The 27,781-nt window shown below is 53.1% G+C and overlaps 13 protein-coding genes across 14 annotated transcripts; 9 read left to right on the top strand and 4 right to left on the bottom strand.

The window, feature by feature from the left end:
- Positions 1 to 1,075: 1,075 nt before the first annotated feature.
- Positions 1,076 to 3,755, top strand: LDX57_005102 (putative serine/threonine protein kinase; the record flags this gene model as incomplete). The annotated part of the gene is made up of 4 exons (XM_046086783.1): positions 1,076 to 1,522; positions 1,614 to 1,704; positions 1,781 to 1,950; positions 1,998 to 3,755. The coding sequence occupies 4 exons, from the start codon at positions 1,076 to 1,078 to the stop codon at positions 3,753 to 3,755; spliced, it is 2,466 nt and encodes an 821-aa protein (XP_045942748.1).
- A 243-nt stretch (positions 3,756 to 3,998) lies between these two features.
- Positions 3,999 to 5,051, bottom strand: LDX57_005101 (endonuclease/exonuclease/phosphatase family protein; the record flags this gene model as incomplete). Its single annotated transcript, XM_046086782.1, has 1 exon — positions 3,999 to 5,051. The coding sequence occupies one exon, from the start codon at positions 5,049 to 5,051 to the stop codon at positions 3,999 to 4,001; it is 1,053 nt and encodes a 350-aa protein (XP_045942747.1).
- A 363-nt stretch (positions 5,052 to 5,414) lies between these two features.
- Positions 5,415 to 5,609, top strand: LDX57_005100 (uncharacterized protein; the record flags this gene model as incomplete). The annotated part of the gene is made up of 1 exon (XM_046086781.1): positions 5,415 to 5,609. The coding sequence occupies one exon, from the start codon at positions 5,415 to 5,417 to the stop codon at positions 5,607 to 5,609; it is 195 nt and encodes a 64-aa protein (XP_045942746.1).
- Positions 5,610 to 5,692: 83 nt separating this feature from the next.
- LDX57_005099 (uncharacterized protein) lies at positions 5,693 to 6,712 on the top strand (the record flags this gene model as incomplete). The annotated part of the gene is made up of 1 exon (XM_046086780.1): positions 5,693 to 6,712. The coding sequence occupies one exon, from the start codon at positions 5,693 to 5,695 to the stop codon at positions 6,710 to 6,712; it is 1,020 nt and encodes a 339-aa protein (XP_045942745.1).
- Positions 6,713 to 7,369: 657 nt separating this feature from the next.
- Positions 7,370 to 8,808, top strand: LDX57_005098 (glycoside hydrolase family 76 protein; the record flags this gene model as incomplete). The annotated part of the gene is made up of 3 exons (XM_046086779.1): positions 7,370 to 7,457; positions 7,514 to 8,211; positions 8,287 to 8,808. 3 exons carry the CDS (start codon positions 7,370 to 7,372, stop codon positions 8,806 to 8,808), a joined length of 1,308 nt encoding a protein of 435 aa, XP_045942744.1.
- Positions 8,809 to 9,946: 1,138 nt separating this feature from the next.
- CMK2 (serine/threonine-protein kinase) lies at positions 9,947 to 11,401 on the top strand (the record flags this gene model as incomplete). Its single annotated transcript, XM_046086778.1, has 4 exons — positions 9,947 to 10,029; positions 10,116 to 10,323; positions 10,377 to 10,533; positions 10,596 to 11,401. The coding sequence occupies 4 exons, from the start codon at positions 9,947 to 9,949 to the stop codon at positions 11,399 to 11,401; spliced, it is 1,254 nt and encodes a 417-aa protein (XP_045942743.1).
- A 916-nt stretch (positions 11,402 to 12,317) lies between these two features.
- LDX57_005096 (ubiquitin-conjugating enzyme E2) lies at positions 12,318 to 12,836 on the top strand (the record flags this gene model as incomplete). The annotated part of the gene is made up of 2 exons (XM_046086777.1): positions 12,318 to 12,468; positions 12,553 to 12,836. The coding sequence occupies 2 exons, from the start codon at positions 12,318 to 12,320 to the stop codon at positions 12,834 to 12,836; spliced, it is 435 nt and encodes a 144-aa protein (XP_045942742.1).
- A 1,355-nt stretch (positions 12,837 to 14,191) lies between these two features.
- On the bottom strand, positions 14,192 to 15,760 carry NdufS2 (NADH-quinone oxidoreductase subunit D; the record flags this gene model as incomplete). The annotated part of the gene is made up of 3 exons (XM_046086776.1): positions 14,192 to 14,229; positions 14,296 to 15,016; positions 15,089 to 15,760. The coding sequence occupies 3 exons, from the start codon at positions 15,758 to 15,760 to the stop codon at positions 14,192 to 14,194; spliced, it is 1,431 nt and encodes a 476-aa protein (XP_045942741.1).
- A 429-nt stretch (positions 15,761 to 16,189) lies between these two features.
- RPC40 (DNA-directed RNA polymerase core subunit RPC40) lies at positions 16,190 to 17,441 on the top strand (the record flags this gene model as incomplete). Its single annotated transcript, XM_046086775.1, has 3 exons — positions 16,190 to 16,234; positions 16,297 to 16,401; positions 16,470 to 17,441. 3 exons carry the CDS (start codon positions 16,190 to 16,192, stop codon positions 17,439 to 17,441), a joined length of 1,122 nt encoding a protein of 373 aa, XP_045942740.1.
- A 286-nt stretch (positions 17,442 to 17,727) lies between these two features.
- Positions 17,728 to 19,257, bottom strand: uba3 (NEDD8-activating protein UBA3; the record flags this gene model as incomplete). The annotated part of the gene is made up of 6 exons (XM_046086774.1): positions 17,728 to 18,479; positions 18,532 to 18,828; positions 18,877 to 18,956; positions 19,015 to 19,020; positions 19,072 to 19,173; positions 19,229 to 19,257. The coding sequence occupies 6 exons, from the start codon at positions 19,255 to 19,257 to the stop codon at positions 17,728 to 17,730; spliced, it is 1,266 nt and encodes a 421-aa protein (XP_045942739.1).
- Positions 19,258 to 19,708: 451 nt separating this feature from the next.
- On the top strand, positions 19,709 to 23,112 carry TEL2 (telomere length regulation TEL2 family protein; the record flags this gene model as incomplete). The annotated part of the gene is made up of 6 exons (XM_046086773.1): positions 19,709 to 20,650; positions 20,701 to 21,033; positions 21,088 to 21,174; positions 21,224 to 21,767; positions 21,818 to 22,534; positions 22,644 to 23,112. The coding sequence occupies exons 1-6, from the start codon at positions 19,810 to 19,812 to the stop codon at positions 23,110 to 23,112; spliced, it is 2,991 nt and encodes a 996-aa protein (XP_045942738.1). The 5' UTR covers positions 19,709 to 19,809.
- An 81-nt stretch (positions 23,113 to 23,193) lies between these two features.
- VPS33 (Sec1 family protein) lies at positions 23,194 to 25,792 on the bottom strand. 2 transcript variants are annotated; one of them, XM_046086771.1, is made up of 4 exons: positions 25,681 to 25,792; positions 25,432 to 25,627; positions 24,981 to 25,192; positions 23,194 to 24,929 (listed from the first exon to the last, which is right to left on the bottom strand). In XM_046086771.1, exons 1-4 carry the CDS (start codon positions 25,756 to 25,758, stop codon positions 23,427 to 23,429), a joined length of 1,989 nt encoding a protein of 662 aa, XP_045942736.1. In that variant the 5' UTR covers positions 25,759 to 25,792; the 3' UTR covers positions 23,194 to 23,426. The 2 variants fall into 2 exon arrangements, with proteins under 2 accessions (XP_045942736.1, XP_045942737.1); XM_046086772.1 differs by having other exon boundaries at positions 23,194 to 25,792.
- Positions 25,793 to 26,230: 438 nt separating this feature from the next.
- Positions 26,231 to 27,566, top strand: SEC9 (putative plasma membrane SNARE protein (Sec9); the record flags this gene model as incomplete). The annotated part of the gene is made up of 2 exons (XM_046086770.1): positions 26,231 to 27,448; positions 27,507 to 27,566. The coding sequence occupies 2 exons, from the start codon at positions 26,231 to 26,233 to the stop codon at positions 27,564 to 27,566; spliced, it is 1,278 nt and encodes a 425-aa protein (XP_045942735.1).
- Positions 27,567 to 27,781: the final 215 nt, after the last annotated feature.

Genomic DNA, 27,781 nt, shown 5'->3' with positions numbered 1-27,781 from the left:
CCTCCTGTAGACTGCGTGTTTTCAAGGGTAAGTTGAGAAGAGCACCGTGCCCTACCCTCTTTCCCCTCAACATGCCATCACTTTTCTCTTCATCGGCTCTCCATCCTGTTTCGCATCTATTCTTTCCTTGTATCTATCTTTATGTCTTCAATTATCCATTCGATGGACAAGCTCACTTCTCCTGGGCATCGTGGGTCCGTATACGGATTGGGCCTTTAACATGAGCAATTCTATCGAAACAGTGCTAATAATATCAAATAGGTCGCAAACCAATCAAAGCACTTCCTCACAGAGCTCTGAAGACGGCTATCAGCACAGAAAGCCTCGCTGTACATTCAAATCTTTCCGGTTTCGGTCCGAGTCAGCAGAAAGTAGGCCCAAGCCAAACATCAGCTGGCCATTTACGCTCACAGCAGCCTCTTCCAATTCCGAAGTACCTCATTGCAGATCAGATAATTCTGCCACTTGGTCTACACCAAGTCTGCGGGACATCGTACACTCACGTGCTCGCTCCTATCCACCCGGTGCTGGTTCACATAAGAAACCTACGAAACGCTCAAGGGATTCGACCAATTCCACATCTAGTTTCACTTCTACGATCAGAAAATTTTTGCACGGACAGAGGAAATCCATAGAAAAGGCACCGGCGAACGCTGACCAACAATTAATTTCACCGCGTAGTGAGAACTTTCTGTCTCGTTTTTCACCATTTTCCAAACCATCTTCCCAGACACGTCTGAGGAAACAGAAGCTACGCTCAGCGAGCGATCCTATTTCTGCCACCAGAACTGTTGGTTTCGAGCGACGGTTGATCCCCCGACGTGGAGCAAGTGAATGTCCCCTTTGGATTCGGGCATCCTCCATTCCGCAGGCTCCCACCCCCGCCAATTCCCCCATCGTCAAACCTTGTCCGCCCATTTCAACCCCCGACTACCAAGCATTTCGCTACCACACATTCTCTCACGATTCATCCGACGACTCTACTGAGGAAGCACTGCTACCTCCGCTCAAGCTAACCAAACCTTTTCGCGCCCGCCGCATCCCAGCGGCTCGTTACCGCAACCCAAACCTCACCATGGAACCTCCACGCACCTCCCGGCTCCTGGACCCCACGTCCGCTATCAGCGCCATCACGAAACACAAAGCAGAGGCCATCAAGCTCGCGAGAGAGCAGGCTACTGCGGTCCAGGAAATGTGCCGGCGAGCCAAAACCGAAGCTCCACCCTACGAATTCGAAGAACTGATTGGCAAAGGCACTTACGGTCGCGTATACAAGGGCCACTCGCTTCCATCAGAAAAAGTCGTTGCAATCAAAGTCATGGACATTGATTCTCTAGACTATAAGTCTGTCCGCGATATGAAGGATGAGTCGATCAAGGATTTTATTCATGAGACCAAAGTCATGAAACAGGTCAAGGATGCGGGCGCAAAGAACATCAACGAACTGATCGAAGCTATCTCAATTCACTCGCAACTGTGGTTAGTCTGCGAGTACTGTCCTGGTGGCAGTGTTCGAACTTTGGTAAGCCCCCCTTGGCTTCTCTATGTTGTTCTTCCGTCTTTTCTTCTTCCAACCATACTTTCTTCTGTGTTTCTTGCTAAACTGCCGCTAGATGCGAGCGACAAATGATCGACTTGACGAAAAATTCGCAATTCCAGTGGCACGCGAGCTTGCTGCTGGTTTACGTGCAATCCACGATGCGGGTATTATTCATCGAGATATTAAAGGCAAGTCTATGAGTTTTCGATATCAATTGATGGAACTAACCATCGGCTCTAGCTGCCAACGTCTTGATTCATGAAGAAGGTCGTCTACAAATCTGCGATTTTGGTGTCGCTGGTGTTCTACAGTCTCAGTTAGATAAGCGATCAACCTGGATAGGAACACCCCACTGGATGCCACCGGAGATGTTCTCTACTCGTGGTCAGGCTCATCAATATGGCAGCGAGGTAAGATCGTGCATTCAGCCCATAAAGTTCATTGCTGATCTGTCCAGATCGATGTTTGGGCTTACGGATGTACCTTATTTGAACTGGCGACTGGAAACCCACCAAACGCCAATCTGCGCGAAAGGATGCAAATCGGCAGGCAGCTGAACCGGAAGACCCCGAAGCTTGAAAATGAGAAGTACAGCGATGGTCTTAAAAGCCTTGTTGCGTTCTCCCTTGAATCCGATCCTTTCCGCCGACCTACAATGGTAGATGTGCAACAGCATCCTTATATTGCCAACTCGGAAGAAGAATACCCTACATCCTCTCTCAGTGAACTGGTCCGAATCTATTATCAATGGTCGCAGCGAGGCGGCCAGAGGATCTCTCTCTTCCATCCAGGCGGTGCCGCAGCTGCAGAGATGCCTGGTGCACCTTCAGACGTGGAGGAAGACTGGAATTTCAGCACCACGGATGGTTTCGAAAAGAGATTCTCTATCATTGATCTGGACCAGATAGCTGCCTCTCTGGCTGAAATGGAAGAAGAAATCAGTCCCACCAAGACCCAGCCCAACCAGGACGCCTTTGATGAGCTCACTGCTACCGCAATGACTAAAGAAGATCAAGTCAACTTCGACGAACGTGTCCGTCGAGGTGCAGAGGCTATGGAAGGACTTTTCAACGAAGAAATGCCCAGCTACACATACGAAACCAAAAATGACTTTGTGCCCTTTGAGGACAAGCCGGTGTCTGATCTGCCGCTTCGCACCGAAACCGATCGGTCTTCTGTTACTTCTACATTTATTGATATTGATATTGGCTCATTCGACTCATCGCATTATGCTGCCGGGGCCTCTTCTGCCCAGCCGTTCCAGCTCGCTGATGCTGATACCATCCGAGCCAACAGGTCCAGTGGCCGTGCGCACCGCAATTCAAATGAGAGTCGCTCTCGCTCTTCAAGCAGTGGATTCAGCAGTAACCGTGACCCCGAAGATGTCCCCTTTCAGCCCCAGACTGGACCGCGTCCCCCTACGATGGACTGGAAGTTCCCTGTCTTCATGCAACCACCTCAGGAAGAAGAGACCGAAGCCGAGGCAGAGAAAGAGGCGCCTTCCCCCCCTGAGCCGGCTCCCACCGAGCCTGACCTAGCGACAAGGCGGGCAACTATGGAATGGACGTTCCCCGTCATGACGGCGGCCGCGGATGGGCAGGAAAACAGCGACAGCGCGGTGGATCCGGCTCGCTACGACACTCTCCGCGCTCCTGTGCTCGAACTTGAGCCGTCGGCCACCATCCGTCCTTCTAGCATCGGCGAGCCAGGCGACTCTCGGCCCTCTACATCGGCATCTGCCAAGTCGAGCATCTCCATAAGCTCGGACACGGATTACGATCCGTTCCGCTTCGATCGTCCCGCGGGATCCCCAGAGGCCAGCTTCGACAACAACGAGTTCCCGGAGATAATCGAATCAAGCGATTATGCGGAAGACGACCGTTCGTCGGTCCTTGATGGACCTGGGCCAGACGAAGAAGAGAGTCCCCAGGAGCCGTTCCCAGCGGCTCACCCCGAGCCTTTGCCCACGGCTCGGCGTGAGCCTCCGCTGACCGCCAGGCCGGGAATTGAATCGATTCAGTTCCCGACCTTGCTGCCCCCTCGTTCCGAGGTCCTCATTGAGGGGGCCGGCGAAGGGGAGGTGACGGCGGAGCTGGATCGGCTCCTGGGTGACTTTTTACAGGCCCTCTCTGCGACCGGCGAGGCGCTTGCGAAGACAACCATCGAGGCTGAGTCCACACATGATAGGGACTCGGCCTCGATGGGACAAGAGTGATGCTTTTGTTTTCGGTTTTATTTTATTTTTTTGTTTTAGTTTTTGAGTTTTATCATTTCCCTTGCTTCTTCATATTCAGCGATTTTGCCTTATGTTTTTTCCTATCTCATGACGACTCACGATTGAAAGACCTGCGTCTGTGACTTTTTTTTTTAATGTATCTTATCGCCACCATAGCATTCCAACCTAAAAGCAGCTTAGAAGCACCAAGAAAATAAAGAAACTTCACGAAAGCCCCATGTCTTATCTCACAATCCGAAAAACAGCCTGCAAACCAATATGATCCGTCACCCACAAATCCTCCCCCGTCTCACTCGACTCCTCAGAATCCGACTCCTGAGGATACTCGATCCACACCTTTTCCCCAGCGCCGATTTTCTCCAAACTTTGCACTTCCAAGCCTCCGCAAAATAGCACCTTATCCATGCGACTGCACCCAAATTTACTCCTCTTATAGTCCGCCATCTGCTGGCCCCATGTAAACCCCTCCTCGGATCCCTCCTTTCCCCCGAGCTCGAGAAACGCATCCAGTAATCCGCATTCTTCCGGCGCTGTCTCGTCCTCCGGCGCAAAGGCGTTCAAATCACCTGCTAGAATCGCCGCGTGGGGAACGGGCAGTTCTGAATCTTTCCTCCCACTCACAGGGTCCGTACGCGCAGGTCCACTTCCACGCATGAACTGAGCCGCTAGACGTAGCTGAACTGGCCGAATTGGTGGATTAGATGTTAGACTTTCCAGATGGGTATTGCAGAGCCGGAGGATGGAGGATTCAGTCTTCCCTGTTCCATCCTCTCCCCTCTGGTCGTGACTCTTGATATTGCCATGAATGCGAACATCAATAAACAGCGCATCCCGCCCCATCCTCGACATCGAGTATAGTACCCGAAACACACTTCTTACGTCAAACCGTCTATCGATTAACGCGGTGGTGCCGTACTGAGATCGCCAATTCTCGTGCGAAAGATCAGTGATGTAGAATTGGTTGCGGATCCAGGTTGTCTTTTGGATGATGTGCAGGTCGGAGGGGGTGATTTCATGGAGGAAGATTATCGATGGGGTTTCCTTTGTGGGGATGTGCAGGGTGGAAAGGTATTGGAGGGCTTTGGTCATGCGTTTATCGGGGCACGGCGCGCGGAAGTCAATGTTCCATGTCGTTAGACGGAGGGTTTCTAGGGGGGAGGGTTGGTTTGTAGCGTTGGTGATGGTGGTGGTTCCATCGGGAATGACGGGTTCCCAGGTTTTGTTGGTGAATTGGTAGAAGGCCTGGTGGATGGGGGTGTCGAGAGTTCTGGACATGGTTGGTGGGTTGTAGGAAGGAAGTTGAGGATTATGAAGAGGGGTAGATGTGAAGAAAGCCTGAAGTATGCTCATGCTCATGCACGTGTTCGGTTCGGTTCGGTGAATGTCAACCCGAAGTATATAAATCAAGCATTGGTTTGTAGTTGTCCTGTGAATGTCTTCCTAGTGCCTAGTATCTGTAGGAACTTTGTGTAGTAGATGCGCTACCTACAAATCATTCACTTGTTGGGAATGTCTGCCAGGACACATCCTTTTATTCTGGAGATTCTCAAACCTCACCTTCTTCATCCATCTACACCAACGATGTAATCCCTCTTCTAATCCCTCAAAGGCTAGAGGATCCTACCCTATCCTCACATCATGGCCTCCATATCCGAAAGAACCTCACTCTTCGAGTCCCCCTCCACTCCCAAATCATCAGAACAGTGGAAACAAGCTCTCGCAGGCGTCAAGCTGCTGTACATTCGCCGTCAATACAAGCAGTGTGCCGCTCGCGCCGCCGAGATTCTACGCAATGCAAATCAAAAGGCGAGTTATCTGCTTTTTCTCTCCTGAGGTGAAGCTGACCACCTCATCCGCAGATCCACCCTGTTCACAAGACATACCTACACTTCTACAGCGCCATCTCCTACGAAGGCATGGGCCGAGCGGCTCACCAATACTCCACGACCAAGGTGACACTCCTACAGACAGCTCTGGACTGTTTCATCACCTGCAGTGCCGTCTTTCCTGCCCTCATTCCTACCGAAGAAGACGACGCAGACGGCCCTGAAAACAAGACACCTCCATCCCATGTAAAATCCACCTCCGCAATCAACGAGCCCGCTCATTCTTCCTCCATCAGCAGCTTCGTCACCGTCATTCGAGACATCATCGACAAGAACATTGACTCTTTGGCAGACGACCCCTTCGTTTCGGACCATGAGCTGGACAGCAAGCATGAATCGGTCTCACCGTACCAGTTTGGCAAGACCCTTTTAATGCCGCCTCCCTTGAAAGTTCGCAAGTCACAGGAGGAGTTGAACTCACTGAACCTGTCCTCGAGTCTGAACCCGAGCCAGATCCACAGCGACACCAAACAAGCCTCTACTAAATCGATAACCCATCAATCTGGACGAGCTCGCAGACCTCCACCCCTTCCTATCAGAATCAAACCCGCCGAAACCTCACACACTGACAACCCCGTTAAAATACTGCATGCGCCAATCCCTCGAGATACTCAACCTGCACCTCTCATCGTTTCACTCATCCCGGTAACTCCAACCCGCGGAGCTGCTATCCGGAGGTATAACAGCCATCTTCGATTCCTTCGCGTGCAAATAACAAACAGCATCGCCTCGCTGCGGACCCTGGTCGACGAAGTCACGGATCTGCAGGAGTCGCGTCGCGCGGCTAAGAACTTCCGTCGATCGAGCTCCTTCTGGACGTTCAGCCCTGTTAAGAGTCCTGGGCGAGCAGCAGAAAAGAAAGGGAAGTCTGTGTCTGAGGGGGTGGACAGACGGTCGAGCATGGAGACCAAGGAACAGAGGATCATAAGGTTGAGGGCTGATGGGTGGAAGACTGTGGGGTTGAGGTCGGGGACGAGTCGCTGGAAAGGTTCGGAGTACTATAGGCGGTACTGTGGAGATGTGTTGGATGAGTTGTATCTGGAAGCTTGACTCTGAAGACATGAGCGGGTCGTCGCTATCGGATGGGGTCATTTAGGGTTGTTTGAGTTGAAGGGTTACCTACCTGAGGAATGATCGGAGTAGGTGCGGTCTGCTAGATGAGTTGTCATGGCTGATCATGTTAGGCTACGTCGATTCTTGGGCTTGAGTTTGTGTCCGTGTCATGGGTTTCTGTTTGTTAGTTCTTTCGATCTGTGTTTGTTTAAGTGGAGAGATCTCTCGAGGAGATCTGTGCAGATCCCAATCGTACTGAAATCCGCCATGTCCATGTGCAAGACTAGTCTGGAAACGCCCCTTTCGAGACTGCCTGTTGAATATCTAGGGAACTCGATCAGGGTCCAACACTGATATTAGCCCCCGAGATTAGTCCCAAACAACCAACACCCTTATTGGGGGCCAGATACCCCAGGCTACCCTCTGATTGCCTTGCTGCCTCTCCTTCCAGCCCCCCACGAGACTAGGCGGTTTCATCTCCTGCCAGAGACATTCATGAGCCTTATGGTTATAAACATTTGGTTCATCCCACTGGGCTGGATCAGGGGGGATTGTTTGTAATTTTCAACTTGCCGACTTCCGTCATTCCCTTGATTTAGTCCCTTCCAGTCGTTTCGGTCTCCACTCGCCACTTACATTCGTTATCTTTGAACCATGAAAGTCCGTTGGCTCAAGTCGGCGCTCCCCGTCGTCCTGACAGGCACCGTCGTGTCTGCCATTGATTTGGACGTTCACAATGCTCGTATGTGCAATCGGCCACACCATCGGTCAGATTTCCAAGCTCATGACTTCCCGCAGAATCCCTCAAGGATGCCGCCGCCAACGCCTCCTACAACGCAATGACCTACTATATGGGCAACCAGACGGGCAGAATCCCCGGCAAACTGCCCGATAACTTGTGGCAAGGTGCCATCCTCTTCGACACAATGATCCGCTACTGGCATTTCACCGGCGACGGGTCCAACAATGCCGCTGTCAGCCAGGGCATGTACTACCAAGCCGGCGATGACTCGGACTACATGTCGAGCGACTCACGCGCGCACATCAGCAACGTCGACCAGGCGTACTGGGGTCTCGCGGCCATCACGGCCGCTGAGCTGGATTTCCCCGCGGAATCCAAGCAGCCGGCGTGGGCCGATTTGGCGCAGAACGTGTTCGATAAGCTGGTGTACCGGTGGGATAAGAGTTCGTGCAAGGGTGGTCTGCGCTGGCAGATCTGGCCTTATCGGGCGGGGTACACGAAGAAGACGGCCTCTGCTAACGGCGCTTTGTTTCAATTGTCGGCTCGCTTGGCTCATTACACGCGGAACAAGACGCATTCCGACTGGGCGGAGAGGGTCTGGTACTGGAGTAAAGGGACGCTGGTGGATGAGAAAGAGTGGAAGATTGCCGACGACGTCGCGAACGAGCTTCATTGCAAGGGCTCGTCAGACAACACGCAATGGACGGCAAACTACGCGATGTACCTGGGAGGTACGGCGTATATGTATAACGTGGTATGTCTGGTGTTGACTGGGTTGAGAATAGAAGGAAAGAGAAAGAGTGCATGCTAACCAGATGTTCGCGATCAGACGGACGGCCAGAAGAAGTGGAAAGAGGGCACCGACGGCCTGCTCAACACCACCTTTCAGACCTTCTTCCCCAAGAAGCGCAACGGCGCCATGTCCGAAGTGGCCTGCGAGGTCAGCGGCACCTGCGAACCGAGCATGCAAACCTACAAGGCGATCCTCTCGTCCAACCTGGCGTCCATCGCCCAGGTGGCTCCGTACACGGCGGAGGAGATCCTGCCTAAACTGCAGGACTCGGCCACCGCTGCGGCGAAGCATAGCACCGAGGACAAGGATAATAGCTTCTGCGGGCTTCAGTGGTACGAGGATTATGACGACGTGGGCAGGTGCAACGTCGGCAAGCAGATCAGTGCCACTAGTCTGTTCTCGGCCAACCTGGTGGGCTTTAAGACGAGCGGAAATGATAATAGCACCACCAGTGCGACCGGGGATGAGAATGGGGCTGGAACCATGGGCGGCATGCGCAGCTGGGCTGTGACTGCCGTCGTTGTGGGAGTTGTCAGTCTGATGGAGTTGGTTGGATAAGAGTTTTTGTTGGTGGTTAGACATCAACGCTTTCAAATCAGAGACTATACAATCAAGAGATCTCGGAAGATACTGAGTGTACTGAGTATACTGAGTATACTACAGTATATCTACGGAGTGTACTCAGTATATATAGGAGAGAAATAAGGCTGAAGGGCGGTGGCTGAGCGCGTGAAACGGGCCAGAAAGGAAGGCTGTTAGTCAGCCCGTCGATCGGAGGGGCCAGACTTCTTCCTCTTCCTCTCTTCTCCTCTTCTTATTCTCTCCTTTTCTCTTCGTTCCTTCAAAGATTATTGACCACTGTGCTTTGATCGCTGTCGTGTTTGAGCCTCGAGGTTGTCGTGTCCTCGAGCACCCGCGTGTCATCTGTGACCTGTGTACACAATCCGTACACTGTACACTGCACGGAGTACTGTCTGTCCTCTCCGATCCTCCAGGAACAGAACGGGCCCCGCTTGTTTACCCCCTATCTATTTTTTATTATCAGGCAGACAACGGGTCTAGTACAAGTGAGTTAGCCCGTCTGGCTGGCCTTGTCTCTGACAGCCCGTCTTTTCCCTCCTGATATTCCGGCTGCCCTGGTCCACCTCTGCCTAGTTTTTTTTTTCTGCCTGTTTTTGTTTCTACTTCTTATAACATTCAACTAAGGAACACGATCTGTCTTTTCCAGTTCGCATTCCTCGATTCGCCTTCACATTCGCCCCGCCATTCCCCCCCTCACGTGCGGGGTCTCCTATCACCGCTGGCCTTAGCTCACCGCACACATTCGCTGCAATTTGATTTGTACTCCGAGGCCTGTCAATAACGGTCTCGTTCGGTCATCATGAGTTGTGAGTCCTCTTTTCTTTTTCTCTTTGACTTGTTCCCCTCCAATTGCATCTTGTGATGTCGCTTGCTGCATGACGGCTTCGTTTTTGTCCCCCTGAAATCCTGGTGCCTTGTCTGCGCCGCTGCGGTGCCAATTCGACCACGCTCATGTTGTTGCCAACCTCGGTCGTGGTCCTATGGACTAGGAGCCTGGGTTTTTGGGCTTTACTCGTTTCCCTATGGTTTCATGGTCTGCCTTTACCTTGCGATCGGTTTTCAGTCTTGTCTTCGCCCTTGGGTTTTCCGTTGGGCTTTTGCCGTACCGGCCGTCATGAAGTCGCTGACTGTGGTCCACTATCTAGTCTCTAACATGCTCAACAAGCTGTCTGGACAGCCGGAGAGCTACGAAAAAAAGTACGATCCATCAGATCCCCTTTCCCTGACAACCTCTCTCCCATCCTCGCTGCGTCGTCAAAGCCCTGACTCTTTCCCGGCTCTAGATCGCTATACAAATTTGGAAGAACCCTCGGTGCTGGCACGTACGGTATTGTTCGCGAGGCAGACTCCAGCTCTGGAAAGGTCGCGATCAAGATCATACTGAAGAAAAATGTCCGTGGAAACGAGCGCATGGTCTACGACGAGCTGGAGATGCTGCAGGCGCTCAACCACCCCCACATCGTCCACTTTGTCGACTGGTTCGAATCGAAGGTAGGCTCCGTTCGGTCACTTGTCGCGTACGACTTGGTCTGACAGCGTGCTAGGATAAATTTTACATTGTCACGCAGCTGGCCACGGGTGGTGAGCTGTTTGATCGCATTTGCGAGTACGGCAAGTTCACGGAGAAGGATGCGTCCCAGACGATCCGACAGGTGCTGGATGCCGTCAACTACCTGCACGAACGGAATATTGTCCACCGAGGTTTGTCAAATTCGCCGCCGCTGCAGTTTCCCACACGCTGATCTCCGCTTTCACGGAAATAGACCTGAAGCCGGAAAACTTGCTCTATCTTACTCGCGACCCCGCCTCTCAGCTCGTCTTGGCCGACTTTGGCATTGCCAAAATGTTGGACAATCCCTCGGAAGTGCTCACCAGCATGGCTGGATCGTTCGGCTACGCCGCGCCCGAGGTTATGCTGAAGCAGGGCCACGGAAAGGCCGTCGACATGTGGTCCCTAGGTGTCATCACGTACACCCTTCTTTGCGGTTACTCTCCTTTCCGATCGGAGAGCCTGTCGGATTTGATCGAGGAATGCAGCACGGGGCGCATCATTTTCCACGAGCGCTACTGGCGCGACGTGTCCAAAGATGCCAAGGACTTCATCCTCACTATGTTGCAACCGGATCCCTCCAAGCGAGTCACCTCGGAAGAGGCCCTGAAGCACGCCTGGCTGACCGGCGAGTCTGCCAGCGACCGCGATCTGTTGCCCGAGATCCGCGCCTACATTGCGCGCTCCCGTCTCAAGCGCGGTATCGAGATCATCAAACTGGCCAACCGCATCGAAGCGCTCAAGATGCAGGAAGAGGACGAGGAAGACATCCCCAGTGTCACCGATGTGGCCGGTTCTGCCGAAACTGGGGACAAATCTGGCGCACCTGCGGAGTTGGCTGGCAATGGACAGTCGAGCCCTGAAGGCGAGACCGGTCACACTAAGAAGCGCAGCCTAGGCAAGATCGCGCGTGGAGCCATTTTCCGCGAGGTGGTCCTTGCCAAGGTGCGCGAGGCCAAGGAGACCGAGGAGCGGGAGAAGATCGAACGGGAAGCACGAGAACGAGGGACGCATGCTTAAATTCAGTTTTATGTTATCTGGGGGCGTTGTCAGTGTAAATTTGATGGGTCTACCTCTAACGATTTTGTTTAGGATGCAACTCATTCATCAGGATTGCTTTGTGAATACTTATCATTTCCGTGATTCCCCGTCTATAATTCCACGAATATGTACAAGTTTTTTTTCTTTGGTCTTATGGTTGAAACTGATCAGGATGATATGGCAGTCAAGTGTACAAACTACTGAGTAGATGCGCAAGTCACAAGGGTCAGCCGTTGGTCGCCGTCACGTGCAGGACCACGGGTGACTGGCGGCGCAGCAGCTGATCGGCCCAGGGACTTTCCCCGTCTTCCACTGCTATTTATTCTCACGCCGCCTAGGTCTGCCCTCCTACGGAGTACCTATTCTTCCTCGCTCGCCTAGATGCTGCCGACATTCTTATCATATTCTTCCTTTCCTTCTTGATTCTCCGCCTATTTTTACTTGGTTCTTCTCTATACATATACCTAGATTGTACTCCGTCCGTGATCCACCCCGCCTCAGTGTCAAGACGTCATACATTCGGCGCAGTCTCAAGATCCGACTCCAGAGCGGGCTGCACCCTTTCCTCCCTCTGGGCTTTTACGACTGCAACAGGCTACGAGATATTGTGCCGGTTGGTCAGGATTTTATCCATCATGTTCGCAACAAAGCGTCTGAGCAAGGTCCGTTACTCTCTGCCCCTCATGGAACCGAGTTGATCAAGCTGACATGTATACTACTCTCTAGGAGCTTATCAAGGTACCTATATCCTTGCAACCCTCGTTGTTCCACCCTCGGTCACTCCGTTATGTTCCAGCTCAATCCAGTTTCAATCGTCCCTTTCCTTCACACCGTCAGCCGGTCATTTGCATCCATACGTACATCGGGCACCGTTGCTGATCGCATACACCTCCAGATGAAAGAACACATGCCACCCGGGATCTCAATTGTGAAATCGGAAAACCTAGAGGAATGGCAAATGGACATCAAAGTCTTGGACAACAATCCTCTCTACCAGAACGAAACATATCGATTAAAGTTCACGTTCAGCTCCAAGTACCCGATTGGTATGTTTCTCTCGTTCTCCCGATGGAATCCGACGTTCAAGGAAATTGCAGCACCCAAATCTAACGGCCACTCCTCATTCACAGAACCCCCAGAAGTTCAATTCATCGAGTCGCCTAAAACCTCTGACGCCCCGCGTCCGATCCCCATCCACCCGCACATCTATAGCAACGGCATCATCTGTCTCGATCTCCTCAGCTCGGCAGGCTGGTCGCCCGTCCAGACGGTCGAGAGCGTCTGCATGAGTATTCAGAGCATGCTGACCGCTAACTCGCGCAACGAACGACCTCCCGGCGATAGCGACTTCGTGTCATATAACCGACGGAGACCGCGCGACATCAACTTCATGTATGATGATGACAACGTCTAGTTCTCTCCCTGTTTCTGCAGGTGGATGGGAAGGTTCCGGGAGCGAAGAGCGAAAGAAAGGAGCTGTACAGTTTCTCAGTGGTGGATTGCAGCATAGCATCGTACATACATCCCATACAGCCACGTCCTGTTTATAAGGGTTCTTGAGCGCTTGGTTGGGTTGTGTATTAATGGGTTAATTGAACAAGCCATTGAAGAGGGGAAGAGGAACGGGAAAGTGGTTTGATACCCGATCTTTTAGTATAGGTGTGGCCGTTTCTTGGTTTTTGTTTCTTTCCTCTTGGTGTTTTGTGCATTGGCATTGGCGCACCTCATCTTGATATCTTCATTTGGGAGTTTCTGGCGTCGATAGGAGGCAATTATTTAATTTGGATCATTATAAATCCTCTCTTCATATTTATATGATTTATTTATCCTAGGTGCATAGAGCTGAATTGATATGTATTCCTTCTCCCTTTTCTCTCGCTCCTTTTTGTTATAACGATCCAGATATAGATCCTCAACACACCTTGGACATTACGCCCTATCAGCACATCCACGTATCCCAAATTATGCGAAAGGAGATAATGCCATCTTGTCTTCGCTAGATAAATTGCAAGCCATACCCAAGGTATAAAATGTCGAACAAGCATTTTCTCTGCGCAACCTAACTCAACTTAACCCCACTACCTTAATAACCTCACACTAAAATTACAAGGGAAACTTCAAACTTCAAACTTCTTTAAGTGTCACTATACACACAGGGTTATGGCCAAAAAAAAGAAAAGAGAAACAGAACAAAAAGGAAAGGAACCAAAACAGGAGACAGAAAGAAGAAAAATTGAGTAAAGGGAAGTTGGAATGACGACACGATAACACAAAAATGGGAAAATAAGAAGAAAAAGGAAGGAAAGAGATAAATCAACGCCTTGAAAGTGGTACTTGGTACATGGAGCTGTATGGATGGGGTTTGTTCTTCTGGGTGGTGGATTCGCCGTGATCTCTTTTTCTTCCTTGACCTGTTACTCGACTCGACACAGCTTCTCTTCACTTCACTTCACTTCACTCCACTTTGCTTGGCTTGACTTGACATCACACACATACACGCGCGCGCTCACGCATGGTACACATAACCTTAGAGCTGATAGCCAAGGGACGGTGGATACCAACCAAGGGATATGTTTTGTTTTGTTCATTTATGGATGAATGATTCTTCGGATCTAGATTATGTATTTTGGTTTGTTCTCTGGCTTGCAATCATCAATATAGAAGAAGATGGATGGATGGTTGAAATGGAAGTGTTCTGAGTCGTGTTGGGCATATTTTTACAGAAGTTGGGAGATCAGGTTGTCCACCTCTTTTTGGTTTCTTAATTGTTTACCGGTCAACTTCACCGAACACCAAATCCATTGTACCTAGAAGGGAGAGAATTAGTTATGGTACTTGATTGGGAGTAACCGTAACAGCAAAGAGGGGCTTACCGATGATAGCGACAGCGTCGGCCAGAAGGTGACCACGGGAAACTTGGTCAAAACCACCCAAGTGAGCAAATCCAGGAGCACGGATCTTGCAGCGGTAAGGGCGCTCGCTGCCATCACTGACCAGGAACACAGCCATCTCACCCTTAGGGGCCTCGATGGCGGAGTAGGTCTCACCGGGGGGCACGGAGTAACCCTTGGTGAAGAGCAGGAAGTGGTGGATCAGAGCTTCCATGTTCTCCTTCATGGCGGCACGGGGAGGAGGCGAGATCTTGTAGTCCTCCACACGGACGGGACCAGCGGGGATCTTGTTCAGACACTGGTGGATGATGCGCAGGGACTGACGGAACTCCTCCATACGGCAGAGGTAACGGTCGTAGCAGTCACCGTTGACACCGACGGGGACGTCGAACTCGACCTGGTCATACGCGTCGTAGGGCTGGGACTTACGGATATCCCAGGGGACACCGGAACCACGCAGCATGACACCGGTGAAACTCATGTTCAGAGCATCAGCGGCGGGGACAACACCGACACCCTGGGTTCTGGCCTTCCAGATACGGTTGTCAGTGAGCAGCTCCTCGGTTTCGTCAATACGGTCACCGAATTGAGTGGCCCATTGGTAGATATCGTCAAGGAGACCAATGGGAAGGTCCTGGGAAACACCACCAGGGCGGACGTAGGCGGCATGGAGACGAGCACCGGAGACACGCTCGTAGAATTCCTATTAAATTACAATCGACAGGTTAGACTCCACAATCCATTTGTCTTCGTGAAAAGATAGGGTTCCCCATACCATGAGCTTCTCACGCTCCTCGAAACCCCACAGGAATGGCGTCAGGGCACCAACATCCATTGCGTGGGAGAGGACGGACATGAGGTGGTTCAGGATACGGGTGATCTCGCCGAACATCGTCCGGATCCACTTGGCTCGCTCGGGGATCTCAATGTTGAGCAGCTTCTCGACAGCCAGCGCGAAGCACTGCTCGTTCGTCATCATGGAGACGTAGTCCAATCGGTCGAAGTAAGGCAGAGCCTGCATGTAGGTCTTGTATTCGATCAACTTCTCGGTACCACGGTGGAGCAGACCGACGTGGGGATCCGAGCGAACGATCTCTTCACCGTTCAATTCCAGAATCAGACGAAGCACACCGTGAGCAGCAGGATGCTGGGGACCGAAGTTGACCGTGTAATGGCGGATCTTGCGGCCGACCCCTTCATCCTCGGACTCGAGACCGGCGGGAACCTCGGCCTCGCCCGCAATGCCCTTGTTGGCCAGCGATGTAAAGGTCGGGTCGGTGGGAATCAGTCGGGTCGCCTGATAGCTGGTGGACTCGGCCTGTCGACGAGGGAGAGACGTCGTTATCGAACGGGATCTGGGGATGGTCGTGTTGGAGGTGATGGTGGAGGGGCGGAGACAGAGCCTTTTGGGCGCGCTGCCCGCCAGGCGAGTAAAGGAAGCAGCCATTCGGAAGAGAGGAGAGGGGGACGAGGAGGAATTAGGGGTTGACTGTCCTCAGTCCGAGCGCAATGGATGGAGGGACTTCGCGGAATTGGGGCGATGCGGACGGACTTGACGCTGGTTGGAGGTTGCGAGAGACATTTTGGCCGGTCACGTGATACCATCGCCTGGTCATCACGCCGCCTCTGGTTGGCCTGAGGACCCCCGTCTATTCTGCCCTCGCGCTAGTGCCCTGTAGCCACGCCCGTCCACCGACCGCCGGCCACGACCAGTCTACACCGCGCACGGGATGGGTGCAGAATAACCGGGTGGCATGGCCGCCTCAGGCATGCAGGAAATACTGCCGGTTTTCTACAGAACTTTTTCCATTTCCCTCCCCAAGACTCACTTTGCCCGCCATCCTCGCAACTTTCATCGTCCAATTGCTAGCCCACCATGGCGCCTCTTGTGGCCTCGCAGGAGGAACTGGAGCGCAGAAGGGTATGTTTCTCGAACATCCGTCATGCAAATTTTTTCCTTGTTCATGCTAACACGATGCTCAGCTTGTCAGTATCAACCCCGAGACCGTCTCCAACATCCCCTCCACAGATTTTCCCGGTCACTGGCCCGGCGAGTCGCACGAATGGGCGCTGGACAAGTTTAAAGAGGTATATCACTACCTGATACTTCTCGTTTCTATGTATCTTGCAGATTCTCACGTCGATCTCGTCTCCAGGGCTTCAAGGTCGAATTCCACCAGAACGAAAGATTCGAAGCTTCTTTCTCGCTGATCGGCCTCGATGCCTCGATCGCAAATGCCTTCCGTCGCATTCTCATGGCTGAAGTCCCCAGCATCGCTATTGAGTTCGTTTTCGTCCACAACAACACCTCCGTCATCCAGGATGAGGTGCTCGCCCAACGACTGGGTCTCATCCCGCTCAAGGGCTCCGTCGACGGCATCAGCTGGATGAGCTGGTTCAAGAAGCCGACCGAGGACGACCCGGAAGGCGGCAGCACCCCGAGTGATTACAACACCATCGTTCTTCGGCTGGATGCGGAATGCACTAAGAACCCCGATGCCGACCCCAACGAGACCGATCCCCGCAAGCTGTACAACAATGCGCACATCTACGCCAAGGACATCACCTTCCACCCCGTCGGTCGCCAGGAACAGTACTTCAGCGGCGAAGATGCCATCCAGCCTGTCAACCCGGACATCCTGGTCGCTAAGCTTCGTCCCGGACAGAAGCTGGATATGGAATTGCACTGCATTAAGGGAATTGGTGCTGATCATGCCAAGTTCTCTCCTGTCGCGACTGCGACCTACCGCTTGTTGCCGGATATCCAGATCCAGCGCCCCATCATCGGAGACGATGCGAAGAAGTTCGCCAAGTGTTTCCCGCGCGGCGTCATCGGCCTGGAGCCCGTCACCCGAGAAGATGTCCAGAAGAACAGCGAGTACGAAGGACACGAGGGTGAGATGAAGGCCGTTGTTCGCGACGCCTTCAAGGACACCGTGAGCAGGGAATGTCTGCGACATGACGAGTTCCAGGGCAAGGTCAAGCTGGGTCGTGTGCGCGACCACTTCATCTTCAACATCGAGAGCACCGGCCAGTTCGAGAGTGACTACCTCTTCCTGGAGAGTGTGAAGGTGCTGAAGCTCAAATGCGCGCGGTGGAAGCGCGGATTGGCGGATATCGCGCGGTAAATCTGCCCGCTTCAAATGATCTTTAAAATTATATGATGCATTGACCGGCGTTGGATTTTTTGCTGTTCTTTTGCGTGTTCCTGTACATTTATGAAAAGAAGTTGGTTAAGGCCTTCTTTACAGTCGGGAGTCTGGATAGGGCAAATTTTTCATATATAGAAAAAGCAGATTTGGATTTCCTCATCTTGTTTCTTTTCGTATCTAGTCATAAGAGATAGTATTATTGTCGTAGTGAACTCATGTCTCATTTCAGGTAAGTAAGATACTCTGCGCATCGTGCACCGATCTAGCTGAACTCCAGCCGGTACCGGAAATCAATGGTATATGCCGGATCGCTCACTGCGACCTCCTGCCCATTCTCGACCAGCTCTCCGAGTTTGCGCTTCAGATTCGCTCGGGTTTGTTCCTCCAGCTGGGGAGGGAAGCGCTGATACAGGGTCCTCTCCTCCGTTCTCATACTGGGCTTTTTCAGCTGCGCTTCGGGTCGCTCACCCAGAGTCTCAATAAAAGCTTCCAGCGTCATCTCCGGGTCAACCGTCATCTTCCGCGCCAGGTTTCCGCACACAGGGCAGTCCGACTTCTTCTCTGCCTCGAAGGTATAGGTATACACGCCCTCCTCGCCCGCGTACATCATGTAGTTCTCGAGGTAGGGGTTACACGAGGTGGCGATCTTCAACGCTTCAGAGGTCGTGGCAGCGGCGATGACCGCGTTCGTTGACGCGATTGCGGGGATAATGTTCTTCACCACGCCCTGGGACATCTGGAACGTGACGCCGTGGATGTTGAACTGTTTCGCGCGCTCGAGCGCAGCGTTGTACACCCAGCTGATATGTTCCATGTCGTCGCTGTCGAAGGGCTCGTCTTTGCGCTTCTCCTGCCAGGCGATCTGGTGCGCCCATTCGATGCAGTGCTGGGGCTGGCGTGGGATGGTCGCGATGGTGCAAAGAGGGACGGCAGGTCGAGGCGCATGCATGTCCAGCTGGCATTCGATGCACGATGATAGAGTAGGCAAGATGACACGCGCCTGGCCCTTGAATCCTGCGGCACGGTTAATATCTCCTATTACTTCTTTTCGTGGGAGGATCATTACCTTCAGTACCACCGTCGATCAGTGGCTTCAAGCTTTCGGGATCTTCGGGGTCAACCATCCCGATCAGCGTAGCGTTGATCCATCGTCGGGCCTCGATACTATCAAGACCGCACACGACGATCTTAAATTGCATGTAGTAATCTTCGTCTTTGTCTTGGATCTTCCCGACGTACGGAGTGATCTTGACACCTTTGACCCGGCGCTCTACAAAGGATGCGGCAACCTCCGCCTTCGGTTTCCCGATGTCCGACTGGCGGAACAGGAATTGTCGGTTCAGGTTGGAAATGTCAATGGTGTCTAGTCTGGTTAGAGCTGCGTATTCCTTCAGACTTGGCGGAGACCTACCCATATCGATGACGTGGATGTCTTTGAAACCGGACAAGGCCAAGTTCTTGAGAATCTCACATCCCAGGCCGCCAGCTCCTCTGGTGGGGTTCACTTGTTAGTCGTCTGCTCAACCCTTCGATGTGATCACAAACTCACATGACTCTAGACTTGTATTAGCAATGTAAGCTGTAAAATAGGGGTTTGGAAACATACAGAACTTTCGAGCTCTCCAGAGCGCTTATCGTCTCAGGTCCTGGCACCCAGTCCTCGTCGCTTTGGGGGCCGGGCTTGCTCAAGACGTTGTACAGGTACTTCCTAGGTGATATTAATATGGTTCACAATATGGATAGCACAGAACTGCAAGCCTCACCAGCGAAGGGATGGATCGGTAGAAGCCATTTTGGGCAAATGGAGAGTTCAACTTTAGTTGGAAGATGGGCGGCCGCAGTGGAGGTATATGAGGGGTAGTAACAGCGGGGACGCGCGCAGTGGTGTGGATTTGCCTTGAATAGTAAGCCCAACTGGCAAATGATCTATCCTGTAGATGTTGAGTCACTTATAGTACGTATGGATGGTGAGATGCCGAGATGCAGCGCGAGGATGTGACGTTGGTGTTGACCATGTTCCTCTGCTGCTTAGTCATGATAGGCCTGTCTTGCCAAATCGGGCTTAGCTCGCTGTCGCCTTTTATTCGCTTGCTGCTACGAAGATCTCAGTAGTCCACCGTCAATTGAGACAACATAAGTGCACTATCATCATCGGTTCTATGTGCAGCTCAAGCAAATCAAATACTGACAGTCGTGCTGATCACGATCATCTGGAGCGGTGTTCAACGTCCATAAGAGGCCCAGCGCAAAAAAACCCCACGTGACCCGGCCGCTCCATACAATTTCATCCATTCATCACCTCTTTCTCTTCTCAACCAAGGCTCAAGAATGATATTGTCACAACATGGACGGACTACTCACTGAAATCAAGACTGTTACCCATGATCAAAGGGCTTCCTTAACCCCTACCTCCGAGGCTCCTCAGAAAGCTCGCCTTGAGAAACATGAATCACATCTGAATGAAGACCAGACATCATCGCAATATATCTTAGCAGTCCTCAGGTCCAACCCCGACAACGCCGAGCTCTCTCGCGTCCTTGCGACGCTGGACCCATCCAGTAAACAATTAAGCCCCTCAGGATTCGACGTCAGAATCCCAAGCCCGACAACAGCTCAAATCCTCAATGTCTTAGTCAGCATCACGGTTCCCCATCACTGGGAGCCCTTGAATCCCATTGCGAAGGGATCGAAGTCGAGCAGTACGAAGACAAGAGCGGCACTGTTGCGATGTCTTAGCAGTGTCGCCGGGATCAGCTGCTTGGTCACCCAGCTCCGCTCGTTGATAGGTGCCGCTCGATCATCCAAAGCCTCGGGACATCAGATTCAACTCAGGGATTTGTTGTCGGTGATCTCTGCGCTTTTGGAACCAAAAGATTTTGCATCACGCCTGTATGCGGATATTGACTCGTTGTATGGGAACGAAACTCAGAAGCAGATTGCTTGGAGAGAACTGTTGTCTCTGATCGCTGCCAGCAGAGTCCTTTCCACTGCAGCCGAGGCACTTACGCTAGTTGGTGATATTGACGGTGTAAAATTGGTTTCCTGGGTCGGAGACGGATCCAAATATGCAGCCTGGATTGGCTCAAATGTTTGCTACATGATATCGAAAATAGATGCAGATAAAGAGGGGCATTGGAAGGCCGCTGCATCCCTGACTGGACGGGCGTTGAGCCTTGGGTACACTGGTAAGCGTCCTATCTTCTGTTTGACTATCCTTGCACTAAAATCTTCCCAGACAAACTGGTGCGGGAAATCTACGCTGGTCTTCTGGTCGAACACGACTTTTCCAAACAGTATGGTATCCTGTTCAGCCATCTCCGCCCAACAGAGCAGCTTTCAGTGGTTGAAGCCATATTCCGCGACGTTGAAAAGAACTACTTCCCATTTGGGAGGGAGAATGCATCTGAAGGAGTGATAAACGGTGTCGCCGCTTTATGCTCGATCATATTACGCGGACATGCCAGCCTACAAGCCCAGCTTGTAGATTGGCTGTCGAAAGGCCAGGGGTCTTCCATTCGAACGCCAGGCTTGCGGCGAGCTGTGTTGGCCACATTTGCTGAGCAACAAGGCAAGCGAGGTCCCTTGCAGTATTTGGAAGATTCACTAACACTACTTGCCACAGACTTGATATATACATTACTCACAAAAGGCCTGGAGCAATCTGCTGATAAATTTTACATAAAGCATGCACCCACCACCAGCCAAGAGGGTATGTCGTTATCGTTCATCTGCAGAGTACACGTGCTGATTTGCCCCAGCAAACACCCAGGTCATTCTCCTCGCAGCCGGCTATCTTCAACGGCTTGACCCAGCAACAGTGAAAAGCATAGGACGTTCGGGCACTTTCCTCGGTAGTGTCTCCAATCGGTTAGCGGCTTCTTCTACGAGATGTCGATTCCTAGGCATGATCATAGGAACGGCAATCTCTGAGCTTGTGGAAGAGCCAGGGAAGGCAATGAGATTTGACCTTGAAGAGATGGACAGTGACGAGGCGCGATGGTATCTTGGTCTTATCAAGACGCAAGATACCGTCGGCTCGTTGGAGTCGATTCGATCACCCCCGGCATCGACATCCAAGTCACAAAACCAGACATCTAAGAACACACCTTCTACCACAGGCGTAAAGAAACCCAACCAGCAGCGTGTCAAAATCATGTCGATAGAAGAAATAGACGAGGATGAGCCCGCGGAGTCTGAGGACGAAGACGACGACTTGATTCCTTACGAGAAACCCGATGAAGACCCTTCGGATTCCGACGACGATCCAACTTTGGTCCAGCGGACTAAGCCAACGGCGCCAGTGTAAGTCCCACTGCCTATGATCTACTCGCACATCTAACCAGCTCTGGCAGATACATCCGCGACCTGATAACCTACCTGCGAGATACAGACAATGTCGAACGGCACGAGCTGGCCATCACGACAGCCCCCTCGCTCATTCGACGAAAGACCGGCTTCGGCACCGAGCTTGCAGAGCAGACGGACGAGCTCGCGCTCATAGTCGTCGGCCTGCAGGAGCCGAACAAGATGCCTAAATTCCACGAACTCCGGCTCCAAAGCATGATCGCGCTGATCGTCTCGCAACCGCTGAAACTCGGCCGCTGGTTCTCGGCCATCTTCTTTGACGGTGATCTGTCCCAAATCCAACGCTCCGCTATTCTCACAGCCCTGGGCTTGAGTGCCCGAGAACTCGCCGGCAATGGTGAAGAAGACGCCCAAACTATCGGCCTTCCAGCCCTCCCTGACTCCTCGTTCCCTTCGAAGAAACTCCCCGCGGCCTTGGAAGCTCTATACACAAGCGACACGAACTCTCCCATCGCAGCTCTCACTCATAAACTCTCGCAAGCCTCCCTTCAACCTCTCGCCGCCACCGCCGCAGACGCCGCCTCGGGCCCGGACGCGCTCAAAGTCCGGACGTTCTCCTCCCGCATGGAGGTCGAAAAGAAGCGCCAGCAGCGAGAATATCAACGCCAGAAGTCCACTATCAAAGACCTCCACAAGGTCCTTGCCGACGGCTTCTTTTATCCTCTCAAGGGCAGGTTCGATGTCATGATCATGCAATTCTCTTCGTAAGTCATATCCATCCCTCACTCATCGGCCCACTCACCCAGCCTTTCCACTCCCTATCAGCATCCTCCCCACAACTACCTGCCTCAACTAACAGAATCTCCACAACAGATCCTCCTCCCCCTCCTCAAACCCCTTCCTAATCCCCCACCTCCTCTCCCTCTTCATCCAGACCCTGACCCTCCTCCTCTCAACCATGGGCCCTCACAACCCCTCCCTCCCAACCCTAACCCACGAAACGACCTCTTTCCTCCTAAGTCTCCACACGCGCCCCGTCGCCGAAGAACCCACCATCCTGACCGCCCTGCTCTCGCTCTTCCTGGCCCTGATCGACCTGAATGTCGAGGCTGGGTCGGCTGGCGAGGAACGCCTAGTCACGGAGTACGCGGCCCAGGTGATCGAGTTGAGGGATTGGGCGGGGCAGGTGTTTGATAGGATTTCCGCCTCGGGGGCTGGGAATGGGGACGAGAGCAGGGACAGGGCGAGGACGTTGGCGGCGGGCGTTATGGTTAAGTTGGGGGAGGTTATGGAGAGGTTTCAGGGGAGGTTGATGGGGGTGGGGTCGGGGTTTAGGTATTAGGTATTAGGGTTGGTTTTTTTTTTTTGTTTCTTGGGGGATGCTGAGTATGGGTGGTGGTGAATTGATGATGGATGTTTTTTTATTTATCTACTTAAGTGCTACTGTACTTGGCGTGGATAGAAGATGCATACATCAGTGCTGGTTTGTTCTTAATAGAAATTTTATTAGGTATGCTTGCTAATGGGTCCTCCCATCGTGTTATGTGCTCTTGTCATACATCAATCAAAGTGGTAGGTAGAAATTCAAAGCAAAGTGAGAATCACAGTTCTACATCCTTGAAGATTCTTACCTACTGGCGAAGGAGAACTACTACACTACTCCATCTTAGCAAAATCGCCCTTCTCGATCGCCGCATCCATCATACGATCTCCATTGACAATACTAGTCGTGCAGATGACAATCTTCCGTCTAGGCGCCTCCTGGGCCGCGATGAACCGCAACGCCGCGATCTCCGTGAAGGTAATGCCGCCCAGGAAGAAGACGTAGATGGTCTTGGTGGCGTTGGTGCCACTGATGGTCTGGCGCGCACGTACCGCTTTGTCGTCGCCCTTCTGCACGATGCTGAAGGTAGCCCCCCGCGCGCTCTTGACGACGTCCTCGAAGCCGAGCCAGCCAGGGGAGGCGGTGCTCGCGGGACTGGGACCGGTGATGGCCGGGGCGGTCGAGCCGCCGCGGATGAGGGAGAGGATGTAGGGTTTCTGCAGGACACACTGGACGAGACGGATGCTAAGAGGGGCGAAGCCGCTGTAGACGTAGGCGACGTCGGAGGGGTCCTTTTCGCTAACCTCCTCGACCACGAGGCGCAGGTTTTTGCGCAGGTAGTTGTAGTTAGTTTTAGAGCCGGTCTGGGTCCCCGTGGTGGGGATGAGCATGGTGGTGGCAGAAGAACGGGGCTGGAGAAGGTCCATCTTCTCCAATGCCGAGAAGGTTAGGATGTGTTGGTAGCCGTAGGCTTGGACAATCTGGCGTTTGAAGTTCTCCAGGTCGCGCGGACGGAGACCGCCGGACATGCAGGATTCGAGACAGAGCAGACGGAGGATGGTTTTGAGGGGCACGTCGCGGGCGATGAGCTCTTCGATGGAGTCATGTTGGTAGGTCGGGTCGGCGCCGGCGGCGTTGTTTTGCTGGACTTCCAGAATCTTGCGGAAGGTGTCGGCGCGGGTGTTTCGCATGATTTCTTCGGCGAGGTTGGTGTGCACCCGCAGGCTTTGGTGTTCGAGTTGATAGGTAGGGAGTTTGTTGACGAATTCGCGCAGCTCGGTCGTCGACTTCGCCGTGTGTCGGCTTTCGTAGTCAGTCTCCAGACGACGGGCGACCTTGTTCAGGATATCGCCGACGATGGCAAAGTTGGCATCGCGGAGTTGGCTGAAGAGTTGGTCGGAGGCGTCGAGCTGGATCTTGCGTTTCTGGCCCTGTTTGGATGTTTGCTGCGGAGCTTTTGAGGATTCTTGGGCTTGGGGCGTCGGCGTGAAGCCGACAATGGAGGTGTCCACATCGGCTTGGTTTTGCTTGATGCCAACGGTCTCATCGATTAAGCCCTCATAGGTGAGCTGCGTGAGGAGAGCCGTGCCGAAGTCCACGTCGCGGTCAATGATGATCAGGCTCTCGGTATCTGCACTAGGCAGCAGTCCTCTCGTGGAGGGATCCATGAGGCCGGAGCTTTCTTCGGCATCCAGTTCTTTTCTCATCCGTAGCAGCAGGTCTGCCAGTCGTCGAGCATTGTCACCCTTGCCGATGATCCGCGGGAAATAGCCGTGTCGCTGCTGAATATCCATAAGAGCCTTTGCGGCAAGGAACACACATCCCGGGTCCTTATGCTGTGCCCGGATTTAGTCCACTGCGGTCTTTTCATACACAAGTTCTCTTACCAGATACAGATCACTGAAGGCATCTTCCAGCTCCAGCGACAGGACGTCTTGCTCCAGAGGCACAAAGTACAAGGAAAATTCTGCGACGTTCACATCCCCGATTATGCCGGTCTCTTCCAGGATGGCATTGCTTACGAGAGTCCGGCGAGGGACCCAGAAAATGGAGAACTCATGCTCCACATTGCCATTCCGTTGCAGGCGTTGGATCTGTTCTAGCGAGATGTCAGCTCACACTGATGGCATCCAGTCACACGTGGTATAAGAAAGAAGGCCTTAGAGATGAGCTGGGTAATTTGGAGATATGAATGTTGATATAGGGAACTCAACCGACTACGGAGAGATGAGGCATCTGCGTAATCTACAGTTCGTCCCATTCCATTGCAGTCATTCGGAGGAACGTGCAGCAATTTACAAAGAAGGCGCCGACGAGATGGATGGACGACCAACATACCTGCCACTGCGCGCACCTGGCGCGTCTTTTCGGCATGGACTAAGAAGATCACATTGCGCTGCGAGGAGTCCACATTGGCGTTCTCGAGGAGAAATACACGATCTACCCCGTACTCCTGAAGCAGGGAGAACTTGACAAAGAGACCGACCGGGCCTGCCAGGTCCTGGCTTATGACGAGGTTCTTCTTCCCGCGCACCTGGAGGAAGTTCAGCCAAGTATGCGCAAAGACGATCGAGAGCCTTAACTCACGCCTTCCAGGAGATTCAAAATATCCCTACGCGCCTTGTCCCGGAGAAAGTCCGCATCAGACCCTGGATATGGCGCCATGCTGGGGGGACGCTGAATTAATGAAGAGAGGAGATGAACAGAAGGCGGAAGAAGGAAGGCGGAAGGACACTGCGAGTTGATGCCTGAGGACGCAAAAGCGGTGACCCTGTGGCTTCCCATCTCTGATTGGCTGGTAGTACTCAGCCATCGGGGCTAACCGGAAGAGGCCTAGTGGCGACATAGCCTGGCACCGCCACTATACCGTATTGTCATGGTATTGTCATACTCTGAACCTCCTTCACATCTCCCCGCCATCTCAAGGGTATCTGCAATACCATCGATACCACCTTGACCTGACATTTGCCCGCAGATCCCCTGAACGTGGCAGTTTCATCTTTCTCACCCTCTCCTCTCCCCCTTTTGTCCTTCATTCTCTCCCATTCTTCTGTTAATTTCATTCTTTCTTCTCGTCTTCTCTTTATCTGCCTCTAATACCTCTGCTTTAGACCCACAGCCTCGACTAATCTCCACGATGGGCAGATTCGGCCTGAAGAAGTCGGAAGACGACGAGTCCTCCAGCCGCCTGGCACTCTTCGGCTCGCGATCGAAGAACAAGAGTCCAGCGCCCCCTGCCAATCCCTACGCGAAGCCTATTCCCACCGATCCCTACACCAAAGCGAAGATCACCGCCGGCGTGGCTCCTCTGCCCGCGGGAGAGCAGTCTAGCTCCGCCGCCTCGTCAGGCCCCCACGGCATCCCCGCCGATAACAAGTACCAGGGCGGTGGCTACGCTCCCAACCAGTACAACAACACGGGCGGGTACGGCAGCGATCGATTCGGCGGCGGAGGTGCTGGCGGTGCCGGTCCTGCTGCTGGAGCTTCTCGATACGGCCCCGGTGGCTACGGAGGCTTGGGCAGTGCCGATCCTAATGACCCCGCTGCGGGGGATGCCAACCGCGACGCGCTGTTCGGCGGTGCTAGAGAGCGAGTGCAGCAGCAGCAACCGCAGGGCGGAGCGCCCCCACCGCCTTATACCGAGGGGTCCCCCGCGTACGGCGGTGGAAGCAATGCGTACAACACGTCGACGTACCAGGAGCGGCAGCTGACGGCGGAAGAGGAAGAGGAGGAGGAGATCTCGACGATCAAGCAGGATATTCGATTCATCAAGCAGGGCGATGTGGCGTCGACTCGTAATGCGCTCCGCATTGCGGCGCAGGCCGAGGAGACCGGTCGCGAGACGCTGGCCCGTCTGGGAGCCCAGGGCGAGCGCATTCACGATACCGAGAAGCACCTGGACATTGCTAAGGTGGAGGGTCGCGTGGCTGAGGAGAAGGCTCGCGAGCTGAAGACGCTGAACAAGAGCATGTTCGCGGTGCACGTGTCCAACCCGTTCACCAGCTCCCGGCGACGACGGGACCGCGACGAGAAGATCCTGAACACGCACCGAGAGGAACGGGCTGCCCGCGAAGGCACCCGGCAGGAGGCCTTCGGCACCAACCAGCGCATGGAGCGGACATTCCGCGACATCGAGCGCGAGGCGGGCAAGCCCGGACGAGGCGGTCGCACCAATGTCACGGACCGGGCCAAGTACCAGTTCGAGGCGGACAGCGAGGACGAAGGCATGGAGAACGAGATCGAGCAGAACTTGGATCTGCTGGGCGGTGCGGCGGGCCGATTGAACGGACTGGCCAAGGCGACGGGCCGCGAGCTGGACGAGCAGAACCGCCACTTGGAGCGTATCACGGCCAAGGTGAGTACATTCAAGGCTCTACTCAGATTGACCACGAACAAGTCTAACAATCCTGCAGAGCGACTACGTCAGCGACCAGGTTGCCATGAACCGGGCGAAACTGGATCGGATCCGTTAAGGGGGGTGAGAGATATTGGACTGGACAGCCCGGCGCCGTCAAGACTTGTCTTATATGTGCATAATAATCTTGCTTTACATGGGCTCTACATGGCGTTGCGGATTTTAACTATGATACTTGCTAGGGATTTACTGGTAGAAAAGGGCTCGATTTAATCATTGCAATAGACATTGCAGACTCGTATCTTTTGTCATGTCCTCAATTCGCGGATATAA

This window comes from Aspergillus melleus (assembly GCF_016097325.1).
Source record: "Aspergillus melleus strain CBS 546.65 chromosome Unknown contig3, whole genome shotgun sequence".
NCBI classification, from domain to species: domain Eukaryota; kingdom Fungi; phylum Ascomycota; class Eurotiomycetes; order Eurotiales; family Aspergillaceae; genus Aspergillus; species Aspergillus melleus.
The sequence above is the reverse complement of the archived record's forward strand: the minus strand, read 5'-3'. Positions and strand labels throughout refer to the sequence as shown.

Excerpts from the sequence above, each read along its gene's own strand:
- VPS33 (XM_046086771.1), bottom strand. The coding sequence starts at position 25,758 with ATGGCGCCATATCCAGGGTCTGATGCGGACTTTCTCCGGGACAAGGCG. Across the intron at positions 25,193-25,431 it reads CCAGGTGCGCGCAGTGGCAG|AACAGATCCAACGCCTGCAA; the intron begins GTATGTTGGTCG and ends ACATCTCGCTAG. Across the intron at positions 24,930-24,980 it reads CCTTCAGTGATCTGTATCTG|CATAAGGACCCGGGATGTGT; the intron begins GTAAGAGAACTT and ends ATCCGGGCACAG.